The sequence below is a fragment of the Cetorhinus maximus genome, chromosome 11, assembly GCF_964194155.1.
Source record: "Cetorhinus maximus chromosome 11, sCetMax3.hap1.1, whole genome shotgun sequence".
NCBI classification, from domain to species: domain Eukaryota; kingdom Metazoa; phylum Chordata; class Chondrichthyes; order Lamniformes; family Cetorhinidae; genus Cetorhinus; species Cetorhinus maximus.
The window spans coordinates 7112872-7131551 of record NC_135889.1 but is presented as its reverse complement, the minus strand read 5'-3'; the positions used below and the strand labels follow the sequence as shown (position 1 = coordinate 7131551).

The window sequence follows — 18680 nt, the reverse complement described above, 5'->3', positions numbered from 1 at the left end:
TGCTTGGTACTGTCGGATACAGTCAGTTGGAGGTGTGTGCTTGGCACTGTCAGATACAGTCAGTTGGAGGTGTGTGCTTGGTACTGTCAGTTGGAGGTGTGTGCTTGGTACTGTCGGATACAGTTAGTTGGAGGCGTGTGCTTGGTATTGTCGGATACAGTCAGTTGTTTATTACTGTCATTACCATCAGTAAATCCATTGGGAAAAGCCCTTTCTCTCTCTCTGCTCTCAAACTTTGCCGTTATTATGGGACAGTGTCAACGTAGCTCTAACTCCACTAAGATCCCCAATAGCTGTGCTCCCGCTCCTGAACAGCACAGCCCTGCCCTCCCCCGCCCCTAATCCCAGTCACAGACCTCAGCTGGCCCGACTTCCCCTGTTCAACCTTGTCTCATTGTTGTGACAGCATTAACGTTCCCTCTGGAGCCCCCTTCCTAGAATGGCTACGTACAGAAGGAGGCCATTCAGCCCATCATGTTCACGCCACCTCTCTGCAAGGTCATCTCATCTTGTCCCACTCCCCCTGCACTTTCCACGTCGCCCTGCACAGTTTGCTTTTTCTGATAATTATCGCCAATTCTGGAAAATAATCGAAAGCCACCTGCCTCCACCACACTCTCAGGCAGCGAGTTCCAGATCCTTACCACTCGCTGCGTGAGAAAAATCACTACCGCTTGTCACCTTCTGTTCTTTCGCTTTAATCGGTGTGTGTCCCCCACCCCCGGTTCGTGTCCCTTTTGCCAATGATGTCTCTCGGTGATATCGTTGGCAGAAACGAGATCACGTTCAACCTGTATGCTGACAGCAGCCAGCTCTGCCTCACCGGTACCCCTCTCGATCCTTAGGTGTTGTGTGGATTTGGTGGTGTGCCATGGGGCGTGGGGAGGCATTGTGAGTTGATGGTAATTGCCCTGCCGGTAGTGGGCCTGTTCTCAGACACTTTCTCCCCTTCATTTTTCCGTAGATACAATGGAGAGTGGGAGCTGGGTCAAGAGGCACTGGAGGACCTCATGTACCGGGCACAGTTGGAGCTGTACTCTCAGCCGTTGCTGGTAAGTCAGTTAGTGTAAGTCAGTTAGTGTATCGAAACTGACTGGTTATATCCACATCTTAGCCCTTTGACAGGCTCTGCAGTACTGTCTGTGTCCCTGTAATAGCTCATTGGCTATCGAGTGACATTCCTGATGTCATTGACGGATTCTCCTGTCGTTTTGACAGATGAGTGTTCACTGTCTGGGTTGGTGTTGTCTCATGTGTGATGTTAAACCAAGTTGTTGATTTGCAGATCCAATTGCAGATATTACACATGAAGTCACTGTTGGAGCGGTGAGTGAAGGCACAGACTTTTCAGCATGCTCCCTTGTCCTGCAGGGACCTGACTCTGTTCTCTAAACACTGCTCGATGACAGAAACTCCTCCATTTGGATTTGTCCAGGGCTGTATTCTACCCCTGTCGTGGGGTCCAACTTACAGGCTCTGTGATTGGCTCTCAGGCTGTCTTTGCGTCTGAGTTTGGGACGTCCTGTGGTGTGGGTTCCCGCGCTCAGTTGACTGCAGAATACCGCCTTTGGTCAGCAGGAATCCTGCATGCGACCCGCTTAACCGCCCGAGCAAAGCTGAGCCCTGACGAGCATGCTCTCCATGCCAGGTATGCGGCACCTCGCAAGAGCCTCGGTATTGGGGGTTTTGGTCTACCACCAGAAGTTGCAGATAGATCTCAGACAGCGAAGGTGGAAATGCATTCAGTCGCTTTATGTGACGCCTGTAGGTTGTCCTGTAGGTGGTTCTCAGCCACGGAGAAGTGGGCTGAGAGCCACTGCCTGGTAGACTTTGCTCTTTGTTTTGCGACAAACTCCTGGGGCTGAGCCTGCTAAATACTGAGCTTGCTTTTGCCAGGCAATGGGCAATCTCATTATCCAACATTGTGTTATTGGCGAGAGCACTTGCAGAGAGAGCAGAACTTCTGGAACTGAGGTCCTAAAGGCGCTCTATAAATGCAAGCATTTCCTTCCTGGCGCGGTACTGTCTGTTGCATTAATAAACATGCAGCACTAATGTGGTGTTCAGCGAGGTAAAATGTGAATGAAGCTGCAGCTCCCCCTGTTAATCTATCCTCTCTGCTCCCATATATAAAAACAAAAAACTACTGCGGATGCTGGAAATCCAAAACAAAAACAGAATTACCTGGAAAAACTCAGCAGATCTGGCAGCATCGGCGGAGAAGATAAGAGTTGACGTTTCGAGTCCTCATGTTCTGCTGAAGGGTCATGAAGTCTCGAAACGTCAACTCTTTTCTTCTCCGCCGATGCTGCCAGACCTGCTGAGTTTTTCCAGGTAATTCTGTTTTTGTTTTGTTCTCTCTGCTCCCATCTTGACTTTGGGTTTGTTTTTTTACAGATTGCTAATGCGATGAAGAGCTCATTGCCCTTTGACGCTCCCGATGTTTCGAAGATGGGTCGGACGTGTCTACAGGTGGAGGTGACGCCAACAATACCCAGGATATCCCGAACGGCCATCACCACTGCCTCTATACGAAGGCACCGTTGGAAGAGAGAAGGTAAAGCAACTGGGGAAATCCTTGACTTTGATCGTAGTGTTACGTTGGATACAGAACATTAAATTTCCCCACGTTTCTGCAGTCTGTCTTCTGCGTATCAGAAATGGTAATACTGTACTGCTGCCCTTTAAAACTCCAAATTCAATTGGAAAGCGAAGTCTACCCAGTGACACGGCGGCTTCGCTGCCCAGGCAAAGCTGCTCTCTGGATCTGTGCCTCTGTCCGGGCTCCACTGGCCGGGCAAAGCTGCTCTCTGGATCTGTGCCTCTGTCCACTGCCCGAGCAAAGCTGCTCTCTGGATCTGTGCCTCTGTCCGGGCTCTGCTGCCCGGGCAAAGCTGCTCTCTGGATCTGTGGCTCTGTCCACTGCCAGCATTACCATTGTTCTGAGCTGTGTTGTCTGTTCTGTTTTTTCCAGTACTTATGTAACCTTCGTGCCGTCTTTTTCCCCCATCCTGGCTTGCGAAAGGTCCCTGCTGGATGGGGGAAGAGCACTAAATGTTTTGTGTTGAATCCCAGATTGTATAGACCTCACGGTTGACGTGGAGTCAAGCGATCCCACCTCCCTAACCCGTGACTCGTCTGGATTGGCCGGGAAGCGTGAGAGGAGTGGGGCGGGGACACGCGTACCTCCCTGGCTCAGTCAGCAGGAGGCGGCATCATTAGCAACATCGGGTAGGCCTGAGACGAGGAGGCGGAGATCAGTGAGAATGCTGGAAGGCAGCCATGGCTGTGTGTTCCCCAAGCACGGCCGCTACCCATCCCAGTGGCTGCCCCTACTACCACAGGGTACGATAATGCATTTGCCTCCACCCCACCCCATTGCTAGCAACAGGTCAGGTGGTATCATTCTCGTAATGTGATGGGCCGGCCCCGATCCCCTGTTTACTCACGTACCCTGCTGCTGTGATGAACAAGCATGGCGAAGGGGCAGTCTGGTTTGAAGGTTCTCTGATGAGGTTGCGCTCGTTGACTGACTGCATGCTCTTCCCTCCCGCATCTCATATCCCCATCCCCACCCCTTCCTAAACCCTGCCTGTTCCATTGCGGAGGCCTTGGATTGCTGAGTCAGCTCCCTCCCCACAACCCCCAGCTTTCCATTGTAATTCCTCACACCTCAGTGTCGCTGCTATTTCTTGGTCATCCACAAGGATAAATAAGAAGCAAGGTTACCAAGAACATTTTGCTTGAATGAGATAGAATTGCGGGAAGTGCCGAGTGGAGCCAGTGAGATCAACCCCCCCACTTCCCCTCTGCCCTGACATCCCTCCGTGTATGACTGTACCTACCCTCTCGCCCTCTGCCTTCCTGTTCATTCCACCCCCCTTGCCAGTCCCCCCCTCCCTCATGCTCTCTTTCCCCACTCCCCACCTCCTCATGTCAGGTACCTTTCCAGAGACATTGGAAGTACTCCAAATCCTCAGCCAGACTGGTGTGAACCCACGCAGTTGGTATTGTCGTGGAATTTAAACTGGGCGTTTCAGTCCTCACCCTGCAGCTGCACTCCACTCCATCCCGCAGGAGTCCGTGGGCAGTGATCAGGAGCAGCAACCCTGGCGGATTCCCTCCCTCAAACACATTGAGAGCAAAGATTGTGCTCCTGAAAAATGCAGGAGGTGGAACTCGGGCCTTTACTGTTCTGCCTATGAATAGTCGTTTAGTGGCGCAGAGCTTGAGCATTGCTGAAAAAAAGAGAGTTTTTTTTTGTTGAAGCTTTTCGTCTTGCACTCATCAGGACAATTCGCAAGAAAATGCCAATGTCAGGAGAAACTACATATTTATACTCTATAAGAAGAGAGTGCTGATTGGTTGGCAAGTGGACCCTGATTAGTAGAGGCTTTGCCATGGAGAATGCACCAGTTGATGGTGACTGACAGTTAACTGCCAAGCATGGTTTGAAATTTAAACCAGGCAGCTTGACTCTGATTGGTCAAGACATTGACCTGGGGAATGATCCAGCAAATGGCCATCACTTATTTTGTTTAGCTGAAACAGGCGCAATGTATGTACATGTTCTTTCTGTCTGTAAAGAACAGGGCCCTGTATGTTAGTATATGTAGCTTCCAGTACATGTAAATGTGCCGCACTGTAAGCCCAACTGACCACCTTAACTTGGTTTTAAGATTTTTTTTTCAGCAATATTGACGTTCTCTGTGTGATTCAACTGCTTAATATGTGTTTGTAACAGCCCATGGACACACAAGGTGTTGGAACCAGGAGAGATGGGGAAAGGTTCTGGGGTGAGGGTGTTGCATGATGGGTCAATGATGGAAAAGTTTGAGAAGTGGGTCAGTGCAGGGACCGTGCAGGGAGAGGGGAGCAGTGATGTAACAGTGCAGAGAGAGAGAGAGAGGGTCAGCGATGGGACAATGTGGGTAGAGAGGGTCAGCAATGGGACAGTGTGGGGAGAGAGGGTCAGCGATGGGACAGTGTGGTGAGAGAGGGTCAGTGATGGGACAGTGTGGGGAGAGAGGGTCAGCGATGGGACAGTGTGGTGAGAGAGGGTCAGTGATGGGACAGTGCAGGGAGAGAGGGTCAGCGATGGGACAGTGCGGGGAGAGAGGGTCAGCGATGGGACAGTGCGGGGAGAGAGGGTCAGCGATGGGACAGTGCGGGGAGAGAGGGTCAGCGATGGGACAGTGCGGGGAGAGAGGGTCAGCGATGGGACAGTGCGGGGAGAGAGGGTCAGCGATGGGACAGTGCGGGGAGAGAGGATCAGCGATGGGACATTGCGGGGAGAGAGGGTCAGCGATGGGACATTGCGGGGAGAGAGGGTCAGCGATGGGACAGTGCGGGGAGAGAGGGTCAGTGATGGGACAGTGCGGGGAGAGAGGGTCAGCGATGGGACATTGCGGGGAGAGAGGGTCAGCGATGGGACAGTGCGGGGAGGGAGGGTCAGCGATGGGACAGTGCGCGGAGAGAGGGTCAGCGATGGGACAGTGCAGAGAGAGAGATGGTCAGCGATGGGACAGTGCAGAGAGAGAGATGGTCAGTGATGGGACAGTGCAGAGAGAGAGATGGTCAGTGATGGGACAGTGTGGAGAGAGAGTCAGTGATGGGACAGTGCGGGGAGAGAGGGTCAGTGATGGGACAGTGTGGGGAGAGAGGGTCAGTGATGGGACAGTGCGGGGAGAGAGGGTCAGTGATGGGACAGTGCGGGGAGAGAGGGTCAGTGATGGGACAGTGCGGGGAGAGAGGGTCAGTGATGGGACAGTGCGGGGAGAGATGGTCAGTGATGGGACAGTGCAGGGAGAGAGATGGTCAGTGATGGGACAGTGGGGAGAGAGGGTCAGTGATAGGACAGTGGGGAGAGAGGATCAGTGATGGGACAGTGGGGAGAGAGGGTCAGTGATGGGACAGTGCAGAGAGAGAGAGGATCAGTTATGGGCCAGTGTGGAGAGATGGTAAATGATTGGATAGTGCAGATTGTGAGGGTCTGTCATGGGACAGCTTGGGGAGAGAGGGTCAGTGATGGGACAGTGCGGGGAGAGAGGGTCAGTGATGGGACAGTGCGGGGAGAGAGGGTCAGTGATGGGACAGTGCGGGGAGAGAGGGTCAGCGATGGGACAGTGCGCGGAGAGAGGGTCAGCGATGGGACAGTGCAGAGAGAGAGATGGTCAGCGATGGGACAGTGCAGGGAGAGAGATGGTCAGCGATGGGACAGTGCAGAGAGAGAGATGGTCAGTGATGGGACAGTGCAGAGAGAGAGATGGTCAGTGATGGGACAGTGCAGAGAGAGAGAGGGCCAGTGATGGGACAGTGCGGGGAGAGATGGTCAGTGATGGGACAGTGCGGGGAGAGAGGGTCAGTGATGGGACAGTGCGGGGAGAGAGGGTCAGTGATGGGACAGTGCGGGGAGAGAGGGTCAGTGCAGAGAGAGAGATGGTCAGTGATGGGACAGTGCAGAGAGAGAGAGGGTCAGTGATGGGACAGTGCGGGGAGAGAGGGTCAGCGATGGGACAGTGCGGGGAGAGAGGGTCAGCGATGGGACAGTGTGGGGAGAGAGGGTCAGCGATGGGACAGTGCGGGGAGAGAGGGTCAGCAATGGGACAGTGCGGGGAGAGAGGGTCAGTGATGGGACAGTGCAGGGAGAGATGGTCAGTGATGGGACAGTGCAGAGAGAGAGATGGTCAGTGATGGGACAGTGGGGAGAGAGGGTCAGTGATAGGACAGTGGGGAGAGAGGGTCAGTGATGGGACAGTGCAGAGAGAGAGAGGATCAGTTATGGGCCAGTGCAGAGAGAGAGAGGATCAGTTATGGGCCAGTGTGGAGAGATGGTAAATGATTGGATAGTGCAGATTGTGAGGGTCTGTCCTGGGACAGTGCGGGGAGAGAGGGTCAGTGATGGGACAGTGTGGGGAGAGAGGGTCAGCGATGGGACAGTGCGGGGAGAGAGGGTCAGTGATGGGACAGTGCGGGAAGGGAGGGTCAGTGATGGGACAGTGCGGGGAGAGAGGGTCAGTGATGGGACAGTGCGGAGAGAGAGATGGTCAGTGATGGGACAGTGCGGGGAGAGAGGGTCAGTGATGGGACAATGTGGGGAGAGAGGGTCAGTGGTGGGACAGTGCGGGGAGAGAGGGTCAGTGATGGGACAGTGCGGGAAGAGAGGGTCAGTGATGGGACAATGCGGGGAGAGAGGGTCAGTGATGGGACAGTGCGGGGAGAGAGGGTCAGTGATGGGACAATGCGGGGAGAGAGGGTCAGTGATGGGACAGTGCGGGGAGAGAGGGTCAGTGATGGGACAGTGCGGGGAGAGGGGGTCAGTGATGGGACAATGCGGGGAGAGGGGGTCAGTGATGGGACAATGCGGGGAGAGATGGTCAGTGATGGGACAGTGCGGGAGAGAGGGTCAGTGATGGGACAGTGCGGGGAGAGAGGGTCAGTGATGGGACAGTGCAGAGAGAGTAAGAGCTGTTGATGGGACAGTGTGGGGAGAGAGGGTCAGTGACGGGACAGTGTGTGGTGAGAGAGGGTCAGTAACGGGACAGTGTGTGGTGAGAGAGGGTCAGTGACGGGACAGTGTGGGGTGAGAGAGGGTCAGTGACAGGACAGTGCAGCAAGAGAGGGCCAGTGATGCGAAAGGACAGAGAGGGTGGGTCAGTGATGGGACAGTGTGGGGAGAGAGGGTCAGTGATGGGACAGTGCGGGGAGAGAGGGTCAGTGATGGGACAGACACTCTGGTGTTGGCCTGATACCCCCTGCTGCTCTCAAAGTGACAGGGTTGATCTGATTTATTATGTTGGGTTGGGTCTTTCTGTGACATGGGATTAATTTAGCCTCGGTTTAAATATATTCCTGAGAAATGCTGATTTTTCTCCTCCTCATGTTAACTGGGTGATAGATGGCAATTTCAAAGTACACGTTACATTGCAGTTCTGTACTTGGACATTGGAACAGGAAAGTTTATAAATTGTCCAGCCTGCTGCATTTTTAATCAGATTACCACTGCTGCTGGATGGCAGGGTTGCAGCCTCCACACTGTGACACTGAATGCTTTTGCTGCATGCCAATGTATGTGCTCCTCTTCACTGTGCTGTGTGCAGCCTTGGGACTGTTGGAATGCATGAACTGCATATATAACTGCTCAGTGAGGGGAGGAATGCTGGATTGCTTTATCTCGGCTCTGTGTTTTGCCCCAACTGTCGATGTTGAAATGAGCATGTTTAATCAGCTGTTAATATGGTTTTGAATACTCATCGTCTTGTGGACGTCCCAGAGACAACCTTAAAACGAAACTGAGCCAAGTACTTGCGTCATGCTGGGATTATCTGTACCGCAGTCTCGCCCTGAGTTTGAGAGGGAATGTTCTGCTTTTGTATTTGGGCGCTATGGCAAGGGCTAGACATTTAATGCAAGTAAAACCTTTCAGAAATGTTTTATTTTAAAACTCCCTTCAAAAGTAGACTGTGCTGTCAACTCAGAAATAATTACTTTCATTGCATTCACAGTCAGAGTTGAACTAATGGATTTTGCTAGAGGTGGACCCAGGTAGTTGTTGGCTGAGAGAAGGGTTTGGTTTGGGGCGGTGGGGTGGAGGATTGCATGGGGGAGCACTCCCTCTCAAACCTCCTCAGCTCCTTAGAAAATGTTACTGATGAAGTAGATGGTGGAACTTCCTGTGAAATTATTAATTTGGTCTTCCAGAAAGCTTTTAATCAAGTTCCACACGAAAGGCTTCAAGTTAACCTAAAAAAAATGATTTGAATAAAAAGACAAACTTGCATTTATAATAGTACCCTTCATGACCTCAGCATGTCCCAAAGCACCTTTGACGTGTTGCCACTGTTGTAACGTTGGGAAATGTGGCACCCAAATTGCGCATAGCAAGCTCCCACAAATAACAATAAACTGTTTTCATCCCCATGTTGGCTATGAAGAAAATATTGGCCAGGGCAGCAGGAAGAACAAAATAGTGCCATAAAATCATGGGGTCAGACTCAGTTTAAAGTCTCATCCAAAAGATGGCACCTCTGACAGTATAGTACTCCCACGGTGCTGCACAGAAGTGTCAACTTGATTATGGGCTCACATCTCGGAATGGGACTTGAAACCATGACCTTCTGACTCAAACATGTGGCAGATTCTAGTCCTTACCCGGCAATACTTCCTCAGAGTCAGTGTTCCCTGATCCCCTTTCAGCTTACTCATCTAGAATGGTTCATAACTGAAGGTACCATGGTCCATGTGTACAAAACTCTGTTTCTCCCTATTAGATAACGCCTGGCATTCCTGAGCCCCTCCGCTTAGCTAACCCAGCTCTACAACTCCTCAGGACGAATCCTCGAGCATGTTTTCATTCATAAATCCATCAACCAATTGGTGATCACTTTCTCCAAACTATTGCTAGATTTAGTCGACAGCGAGGGACCCTGTGCAGTCCCTGGGGAAACCCCACTTGCTGCATGGCCCTATCTCAATTCCTTCCCATTGATGACTGCTCTCAAACCATCACAATCGACAGCACCCTAGAGCCATCTTTGCAGAGCTATTTCTGGTTTTTATCCAAATCTGAATCAACACTCCCCACTGAGCTCCCTTCATCCAGTGTGTTGGGTCTACCTGAGCGCTGGACTTGAGCACATCCCCTCCCCAGAACAACCAGAACACTGAGGAAACAGTACTGCCTGGTTTAAGCAGGAGCCTCAGAGCGAGCGAGCCATTGATAGTCTGCCTGTGATGCCCTCATTCTCCCTGTATATCCTCAGTACTCCTCCATTGGCAGTGGTTGCTTCAGCCTTGGAAATCCCTCCTACAAACATTCACTCCCTCCACCACCAATGCACAGTGGCAGCAGTGTGTACCACCGACAAGGTGCACTGCAGCAACTCACTAAGTCTTCATTGACAGCATCTTCCAAACCCACGACTGCTACCATCAAGAAGGACAAGGGCAGCAGATAGATGAGAACACCACCACCTGGAAGTTCCCCTCCAAGTCACTCACCATCCTGACTTGGAAATATATTGGCCGTTCCTTCACTGTCGCTGGGTCAAAATCCTAGAGTTCCCTCCCTACTAACAGCACTGTGGATGTACCTACACCACATGGAGTGCAGCGGTTCAAGAAGGCAGCTCACCACCAACTTCTCAAGGGCAATTAGGGATGGGCAATAAATGTTGGCCTAGCCAACAATGTCCACATCTCATGAAAGAATAAAATTAGCCTCTTCCCCCTCTCCTTTCTCCTTTAAGACACTCCTTAAACCCCAACTCTTTGACCAAGCTTTTGGTCATGTGTCTTAATACATTTGTACGTGGTTTGGCGTCAAATTTAGCTTGATAACACTCCTGTCTTAGGATGTTTTACTATGTTAAAGGTACTATATAAATACAAGTTATTGTTGTGCTTCCATACCCGTTGACTACTTTAAACTTGATGATTGTTGCAGGGTTAGCCACATTGACAAGCCATTTCCTTCCTGATGAAAAAAAGAAACAGGAAGCCATTCAGCCCATCAAGTATTTCCCACCGTTCAGTTAAATCGTGACTAATCTGTACTTCAGATCCATTTTCTCGTCTTAGTTCGATACCCTTGATACACTTATCCAGTGAAAGTAGTGATATCAGCCTTGAAAATGTTAGTTGGCCCCCAGCCTGTTAGGGGAGAGATTCTGCTGCCTTTTGTCTGAAATAATGCTCCCTGATTCAAAGAACAAAGAACAAAGAAAAGTACAGCACAGGAACAGGCCCTTCGGCCCTCCAAGCCTGCACCGATCATATTGCTCGTCAACTAAAACATTTTGCACTTCCGGGGTCCGTATCCCTCTATTCCCATCCTATTCATGTATTTGTCAAACTGCCTCTTAAACACCACTATCGTACCTGCTTCCACCACCTCCTCTGGCAGCGAATTCCAGACACTCACTACCCTCTGCGTAAAAAACTTGCCCCGCACATCTCCTCTATAGTTTTCTCCTCTCACCTTAAATCTATGTCCCCTGGTAATTGACTCTTCCACCCTGGGAAAAAGCTTCTGACTATCTACTCTGTCCATGCCACTCATAATTTTGTAAACTTCCATCAAGTCGCCCCTCAATCTCCGTCGCTCTAGTGAGAACAATCCGAGTTTCTCCAACCTCTCCCCATAGCTAATAACCTCCAGACCAGGCAGCATCCTGGTAAACCTCCTCTGCACCCTCTCCAACGCCTCCATATCCTTTTGGTAATGTGGCGACCAGAATTGCACGCAATATTCCAAGTGTGGCCTAACCAAGGTTCTATACAGCTGCAGCATGACTTCCCAGCTTTTATACTCAATACCCCTGCCAATGAAGGCAAGCATGCCATATGCCTTCCTGACTACCTTATCCACCTGCGTTGCCACTTTCAGTGACCTGTGGACCTGTACACCCAGATCCCTCTGCCTGTCGATGCACTTAAGGGTTTTGCCATTTACTGTATAATTCCTGCCTGTATTAGACCTTCCAAAATGCATTACCTCGCATTTGTCCCGATTAAACTCCATCTGCCATTTCTCCGCCCAAGTCTCCAACTGATCTATATCCTGTTGTATCCTTTCACAATCCTCTTCACTATCTGCAACTCCTCCAACCTTAGTGTCGTCTGCAAACTTACTAATTAGCCCAGTTACATTTTCCTCCAAATCACTTATGTATACCACAAACAGCAAAGGTCCCAGCACTGATCCCTGCAGAACTCCACTAGTCACAGCTCTCCATTCAGAAAAACACCCTTCCACTGCTACTCTCCGTCTTCTATGACCAAACCAATTCTGTATCCATCCTGCCAGCTCACCTCTGATCCCATGCGACTTTACCTTCTGTACCAGTCTGCCATGAGGGACCTTGTCAAAGGCCTTACTGAAATCCATGTATATAACATCCACTGCCCTTCCATCGTCAATCAACTTTGTCACTTCCTTGAAAAACTCGATCAAGTTAGCGAGACACGACCTCCCCTTCACAAAACCATGCTCCTCTCACTAATACGCCCATTTGCTTCCAAATGGTAGTAAATCCTGTCACGAAGAATCTTCTCCAATAATTTCCCTACCACTGACGTAAGGCTCACCGGCCTGTAATTTCCTGGATTATCCCTGCTACCCTTCTTAAACAATGGAACAACATTGGCCATTCTCCAGTCCTCTGGGACCTCACCCGTAGCCAGTGAGGATACAAAGATTTCTGTCAAGGCCCCAGCAATCTCCTCCCTTGCCTCCCTCAGTACTCTGGGGTAGATCCCATCTGGCCCTGGGAACTCATCCACCTTAATATTCTTCAAGATGCCTAACGCCTCCTCTTTTTTGATCTCAACATGATCCAGGCTATCTACACATTCTTCCCTAGACAAATCAACCGCTAAGTCCTTCTCTTTGGTGAATACTGATGAGAAGTATTCATTTAGTATCCACTAAATTCCACTCCTGCCAGATTCACCCTCGGACCCCTCCCCTTTCATATCTACGGCTTCCTCTTGGTGCCATTACCCAAATATATGGGGTCAGGTTCCACATGGACCCTGACATCACCCGGCCCTACTTCACTGCCTCGGATTCATAGGAACATTGGAATGTAGGACATATAAGCAGGAGGAGGCCATTCGGCCCCTCAAGCCTGCTCCGCCATTCGATAAAATGATGGCTGCTCTGGCTGTGGTCTCAACTCCACTTTCCTCTCTGACCCCCTATAACCCTTGACTCTCATGTCAATCAAAAATCTGCCTGTCACAGCCTTGAGCATACTCAACAACCCAGCCTGCACTGCTCTCTGCGGAAGAGAATTCCACAGACTAACAACCCTCTGAGAGAAAATAATTCTACTCATCTCTTAAAAGGGGGACCTTTTATTCTTTAACTAGGCCCCTGAGATCTAGTCACTCCCACAATGGGGAACATCCTCCCAGTATCCACCCTGTCAAGTCCCCTCAGGATCTTATATGTTTCACTTAGATCACCTCTCAATCTTCTAAAATCCAATGGGTATAGGCACAACCTGTTCAACCTTTCTTCACAAATTAATCCCACCCGCCCCATCCCAAGAATAAGTTGAGTGAACCTTCTCTGAACTGCTTCTAACTCAGTTATATCCTTCTTCAAACAAGAAGACCAAAACTGGACACAGTATTCCAGATGTGCTCTCACCAAGGCCCTGTATGGCTGCAGTAAAACCTCCCTACTTTTATACTCCATCCCCCTTGCAATAAATGCCAACATTCTATCCCCCGCTCTTTGTCTGCTTGGGACTGAGTATCATTGCCCTCCAATGCCCTAAGCTCTGGAATCCCCTTCATAAACCTCTCATTGCCTCAAAGTCACTGTCCTCCTTTAAAACCCTTATTACAACTACCTCTGACCGCACATTTAGTCACTGTCCTAACATCTCTATTTAGCTCAGTGAGGTATTTTGTTTTGTAAACTGTGATCCTGTGACGTGCCTGGGAACATTTCAATACATTATAGATGCTGTTTAATTGCAAATTGTTGTTGCATCCGTAAGGGACTGAATGCTGGGGTTTGTGATGTGTGTGTGTCTGAATACTGGGGTTTGTGGTGTGTGTGTGTCTGAATACTGGGGTTTGTGGTGTGTGTGTGTCTGAATACTGGGGTTTGTGGTGTGTGTGTGTCTGAATACTGGGGTTTGTGGTGTGTGTGTGTCTGAATACTGGGGTGTGCGGTGTGTGTGTCTGAATACTGGAGTTTGTGGTGTGTGTGTGTGTATGTCTGAATACTGGGGTTTGTGGTGTGTGTGTCTGAATACTGGGGTTTGTGGTGTGTGTGTCTGAATACTGGGGTTTGTGGTGTGTGTGTGTGTCTGAATACTGGGGTTTGTGGTGTGTGTGTCTGAATACTGGGGTTTGTGGTGTGTGTGTGTGTGTGCCTGAATACTGGGGTGTGCGGTGTGTATGTGCCTGAATACTGGGGTGTGCGGTGTGTATGTGTCTGAATACTGGGGTTTGTGGTGTGTGTGTGTGACTGAATACTGGGGTGTGTGTTGTGTGTGAATACTGGGGTTTGTGGTGTGTGTGTGTGTGTGAGAGAATATTGGGGTTTGTTGCGTGTGTGTGTGTGAGAATACTGGGGTTTGTGGTGTGTATGTGTCTGAATACTGGGGTGTGCAGTGTGTATGTGTGTCTGAATACTGGGGTTTGTGGTGTGTGTGTGTGTGTGTGTGTGTGCCTGAATACTGGGGTGTGTGGTGTGTGTGTGCCTGAATACTGGGGTGTGCGGTGTGTGTGTGTCTGAATACTGGGGTTTGTGGTGTGTGTGTCTGAATACTGGGGTTTGTGGTGTGTGTGTGTGACTGAATACTGGAGTGTGTGTTGTGTGTTGTGTGTGAATACTGGGGTTTGTGGTGTGTGTGTGTGTGTGTGTGTGTGAGAGAGAGAATACTGGGGTTTGTGGTGTGTGTGTGTGTGTTTAAATACTGGGGTTTGCGGTGTGTGTGGGTCTGAATACTGGGGTTTGCGGTGTATGTGTGTCTGAATACTAGGGTTTGTGGTGTGTGTGTGTCTGAATACTAGGGTTTGTGGTGTGTGTGTGCCTGAATACTGGGGTTTGTGGTGTGTGTGTGTCTGAATACTAGGGTTTGTGGTGTGTGTGTGCCTGAATACTGGGGTTTGTGGTGTGTGTGTGTGAATACTGGGGTTTGTGGTGTGTGTGTGTCTGAATACTAGGGTTTGTGGTGTGTGTGTGTGAACATTGGGGTTTGTGGTGTGTGAGTGTGTGTGTGAACATTGGGGTTTGTGGTGTGTGTGTGAACATTGGGGTTTGTGGTGTGTGTGTGTGTGAACATTGGGGTTTGTGGTGTGTGTGTGAACATTGGGGTTTGTGGTGTGTGTGTGTGAACATTGGGGTTTGTGGTGTGTGTGTGAACATTGGGGTTTGTGGTGTGTGTGTGTGTGTGTGTGTGAACATTGGGGTTTGTGGTGTGTGTGTGTGTGTGTGTGTGTGTGTGAGAACATTGGGGTTTGTGGTGTGTGTGTGTGTGTGAACATTGGGGTTTGTGGTGTGTGTGTGAACATTGGGGTTTGTGGTGTGTGTGTGTGTGTGAACATTGGGGTTTGTGGTGTGTGTGTGTGTGAACATTGGGGTTTGTGGTGTGTGTGTGTGAACATTGGGGTTTGTGGTGTGTGTGTGTGAACATTGGGGTTTGTGGTGTGTGTGTGAACATTGGGGTTTGTGGTGTGTGTGTGTGTGTGTGAACATTGGGGTTTGTGGTGTGTGTGTGTGTGTGAACATTGGGGTTTGTGGTGTGTGTGTGAACATTGGGGTTTGTGGTGTGTGTGTGTGTACACGGGTTTGTGGTGTGTGTGTGTTTGAATACTGGGGTTTGTGGTGTGTATGTGTGAACACTGGGGTTTGTGGTGTCTGTGTGTGTAAACACTGGGGTTTGTGGTGTGTGTGTGAACACTGGGGTTTGTGGTGTGTGTGTGAACACTGGGGTTTGTGGTGTGTGTGTGAACACTGGGGTTTGTGGTGTGTGTGTGAACACTGGGGTTTGTGGTGTGTGTGTGAACACTGGGGTTTGTGGTGTGTGTGTGAACACTGGGGTTTGTGGTGTGTGTGTGAACACTGGGGTTTGTGGTGTGTGTGTGAACACTGGGGTTTGTGGTGTGTGTGTGAACACTGGGGTTTGTGGTGTGTGTGTGAACACTGGGGTTTGTGGTGTGTGTGAACACTGGGGTTTGTGGTGTGTGTGTGTGTGAATACTGGGGTTTGTGGTGTGTGTGTGAACACTGGGGTTTGTGGTGTGTGTGTGTGTGTGAACACTGGGGTTTGTGGTGTGTGTGTGTGTGAATACTGGGGTTTGTGGTGTGTGTGTGTGTAAACACTGGGGTTTGTGGTGTGTGTGTGTGAACATTGGGGTTTGTGGTGTGTGTGTGAGTGTGTGTGAACATTGGGGTTTGTGGTGTGTGTGTGTGTGTGAGAGAACATTGGGGTTTGTGGTGTGTGTGTGAACATTGGGGTTTGTGGTGCGTGTGTTTGAATACTGGGGTTTGTGGTGTGTGTGTGAGAACACTGGGGTTTGTGGTGTGTGTGTATGAATACTGGGGTTTGTGGTGTGTGTGTGAACACTGGGGTTTGTGGTGTGTGTGTATGAATACTGGGGTTTGTGGTGTGTGTGTGAACACTGGGGTTTGTGGTGTGTGTGTGAGAACACTGGGGTTTGTGGTGTGTGTGTATGAATACTGGGGTTTGTGGTGTGTGTGTGTGAACACTGGGGTTTGTGGCCTGTTTGCCCCTCTATACTGTTGCTCTGTCTGGGAAGCTGCTGGGCCTGTGTCGCTGCTTGAACGCGAGTAATCCCTGAAGCTGCTGTGTTTTTGTTGTTTCACAGATCGACACGGTGCTGCTGGGGGAGAGGAGGCCGTCCAGTTGACTGATGCGGATGAGGGATTCTCATCGGGGGCCTCCAGCATCAGCCAGCCTAGTGGGTCAAAGAGCAGCAGCCTGAAGAAGGGCCCCAGCCACCTGACGGGCAGAGATAAGGACCAGGCAGCGCTGCCCAAGGCCGACGGGGCGGCCGAGTGCAGCCGGGACATGGGCAGTCGCAAGCTGGCGCCCACCCGCTCTGCCGCTGACGCCATGGAGCTAACTCCGGTGAAGAAGCACCTGCTGATTGCTGGCGGCCAGCCCGTGCCCACCGCAGCGGCAGCGGCTGTCGGCCGTGTGCGGACGGCCAGCACCTCCTCCGCCAGGTCCTTCGATCGGATGAACGGGAGCCAGGCCTCGGACGGGTGCTCCAACCTGGTGCACGGTAACGCCAACCGCTTTTCCACCATCAGCCTCCAGGAGGAGCGGCTGGTCCGGGATGGGGAGGCCGTGGACCTGCTCTCCCCGGGGGCCCCTCTGACCAAGCAGTCTCGGTCGCCCAGCTTCAACATGCAGCTCATTTCGCAGGTGTAGGCAGCCACTGCCTCTCCTTGGCTAATGTCTGCCGTTTTGGGTACACCTCCCCCTTCCCCACCCCCTCACCCACCTACCCACCCACCCACCTCCTCACCCACCCACCCACCTCCCCTTCCCCACTCACCCACCCCCTCACCCACCCATCCACACCCTCACCCCCTTTTTTTAAACTCCATTCTCTCCTGGGAGGACTTCCTCCTTTATCCCCTCCACCACCCCCCCAATCTCAGCCCTCTTTAATTCCAACTGACAATTACGGTGAGGTAAAAGGAATTATTTTGTACTGGGAGAGCAATAAAGGGAGGCTGTAGGCGGCGGGTTGCGCAGACTGGCATCTTGCCACGCGGGTCCACCTTGCCCCCCCAACACAGTCCGTTCCCTCCCTCATACTTGGGTGAAGTGCAATCCATTTTGATGTATGTCCTGACTTGAGGAGAGCTGGTTCAATCAGACCTTCTGTCTCGGGAGATCCTCCAACATTCCTCGCCGACCCTCGACCCCCCCCCTTCCCCCTTCCCACTAGCCTAACTCTGATTCTACCCACCACCCCCACCACCACAGTCTGGCCCTGACTACCTCCCCTGCCCCCTCCCCTGCCCCGAACCATTTCTTCAGAACCTATTCCACTGCCTTCAAACCTCCTCCTTGTGCTAATGCCCCTCACCAAAGAGAGATTATTTTCCCACGAGCAGGGAGCGTCTCGAAAGAAACGCTGATAAAACGGAGCAGGGAGCGTCTCTAAAAGAGTGCCACACAACACAGCAGGGAGTGTCCCTCAAGGGGGCAGGGGGCAGGGGGAACCGCTGATAAACGGAGCAGGGAACATTTCTAAAGGAGCACTGGAAACATAGGAATGTCTCTGAAGGAGCACTGAAACTCAGCAAGCCTCTTTGAAGGAGCACTAAGAAACAGTGTTTATAAAGCGGTTAGAACTATTCAATGAGCATGGAGTGTCTATAGAGCACTGTCAGTGCAGAGTGTGTATACCGCAGCGATTTCAGACCCACTCTACACTCATCTCCTTATCCTTTGAGAAAAGCTCCTCTTTGCGTTTGCTAAGCTTTCTCCTTGTGATGTGAATGGTGGGTATTGCATTGGAGTAGTTATCTACCTACGGCTCAGATTTGAGACTAACTTAAACCCTACAGATGGTGGCAGTGTCGGAGAGGCTTCACCCTCCCAAGTAGCTGTTCAGTGTGGCCAATAGTTCAGGTCCCACTGTGCCACGTGATGGATTGGGGTCGTGTTCCCACTGGCTGAGAAAGGCTCATTCTCCACCCTCAAACACCCTGTGAAATGAGATAGCCATAAATGATCATCTGTGCATTCGAGCTGGGATTTGTTGAGTGGGGGTTTTCCGTGGTGATCTGGGGTTGGGGACACACATTCAGCACTCAAAGCAGCAACAAAAACTTCCATTTGCTTTTATTCTGCCTCTCTTTTTGTTCTGATTTCTCCCACGCTACAGTGAGTTTGTACTGCGGCCTCGGGCGTCCTGGGGCTCAGGCGTCTTGGGAGCTCAGGAACCGTGGCCGTGGGCATTCTATGGTAGCCTCTTGTTGCCTGTGGACCTGGACACTGAATTGATGGGGCTGTGTGACTGTGGAAGCCATCAGGGCCCAGCATTTACATTCTCCTCCAGCACTGGTTACTGGTCTTGTTCCTAACCTGACCCAGGATGTGTCTGTCTGTGTAGACGTGTCTCTGCCTGTTTCTGTCTGAGTGCACACGTATGTAAGTTTGTATGTGCGTGTGT

General features: G+C 51.0%; 1 protein-coding gene across 4 annotated transcripts in view; it reads left to right on the top strand.

The window, feature by feature from the left end:
- The window catches only part of LOC144686357 (hyccin 2), a 67930-nt gene extending 50499 nt beyond the window's left edge, over nucleotides 1-17431 (top strand). Inside the window, exons 9-13 of one of the 4 annotated variants that reach the window (XR_013577910.1) lie at nucleotides 965-1052; nucleotides 2398-2557; nucleotides 3076-3345; nucleotides 16353-16973; nucleotides 17065-17431. Coding sequence is in view for 3 of the 4 variants with exons in the window: in XM_078551445.1 (XP_078407571.1) it covers nucleotides 965-1052; nucleotides 2398-2557; nucleotides 3076-3345; nucleotides 16353-16921 (1087 nt within the window). In the remaining variant the exon portion in view is untranslated. Of the gene's footprint in view, nucleotides 1-964; nucleotides 1053-2397; nucleotides 2558-3075; nucleotides 3346-16352; nucleotides 16987-17064 lie in introns of those variants that run through there. The other 3 variants (XM_078551443.1, XM_078551445.1, XM_078551444.1) reach the window with 3 other exon arrangements.
- Nucleotides 17432-18680: the final 1249 nt, after the last annotated feature.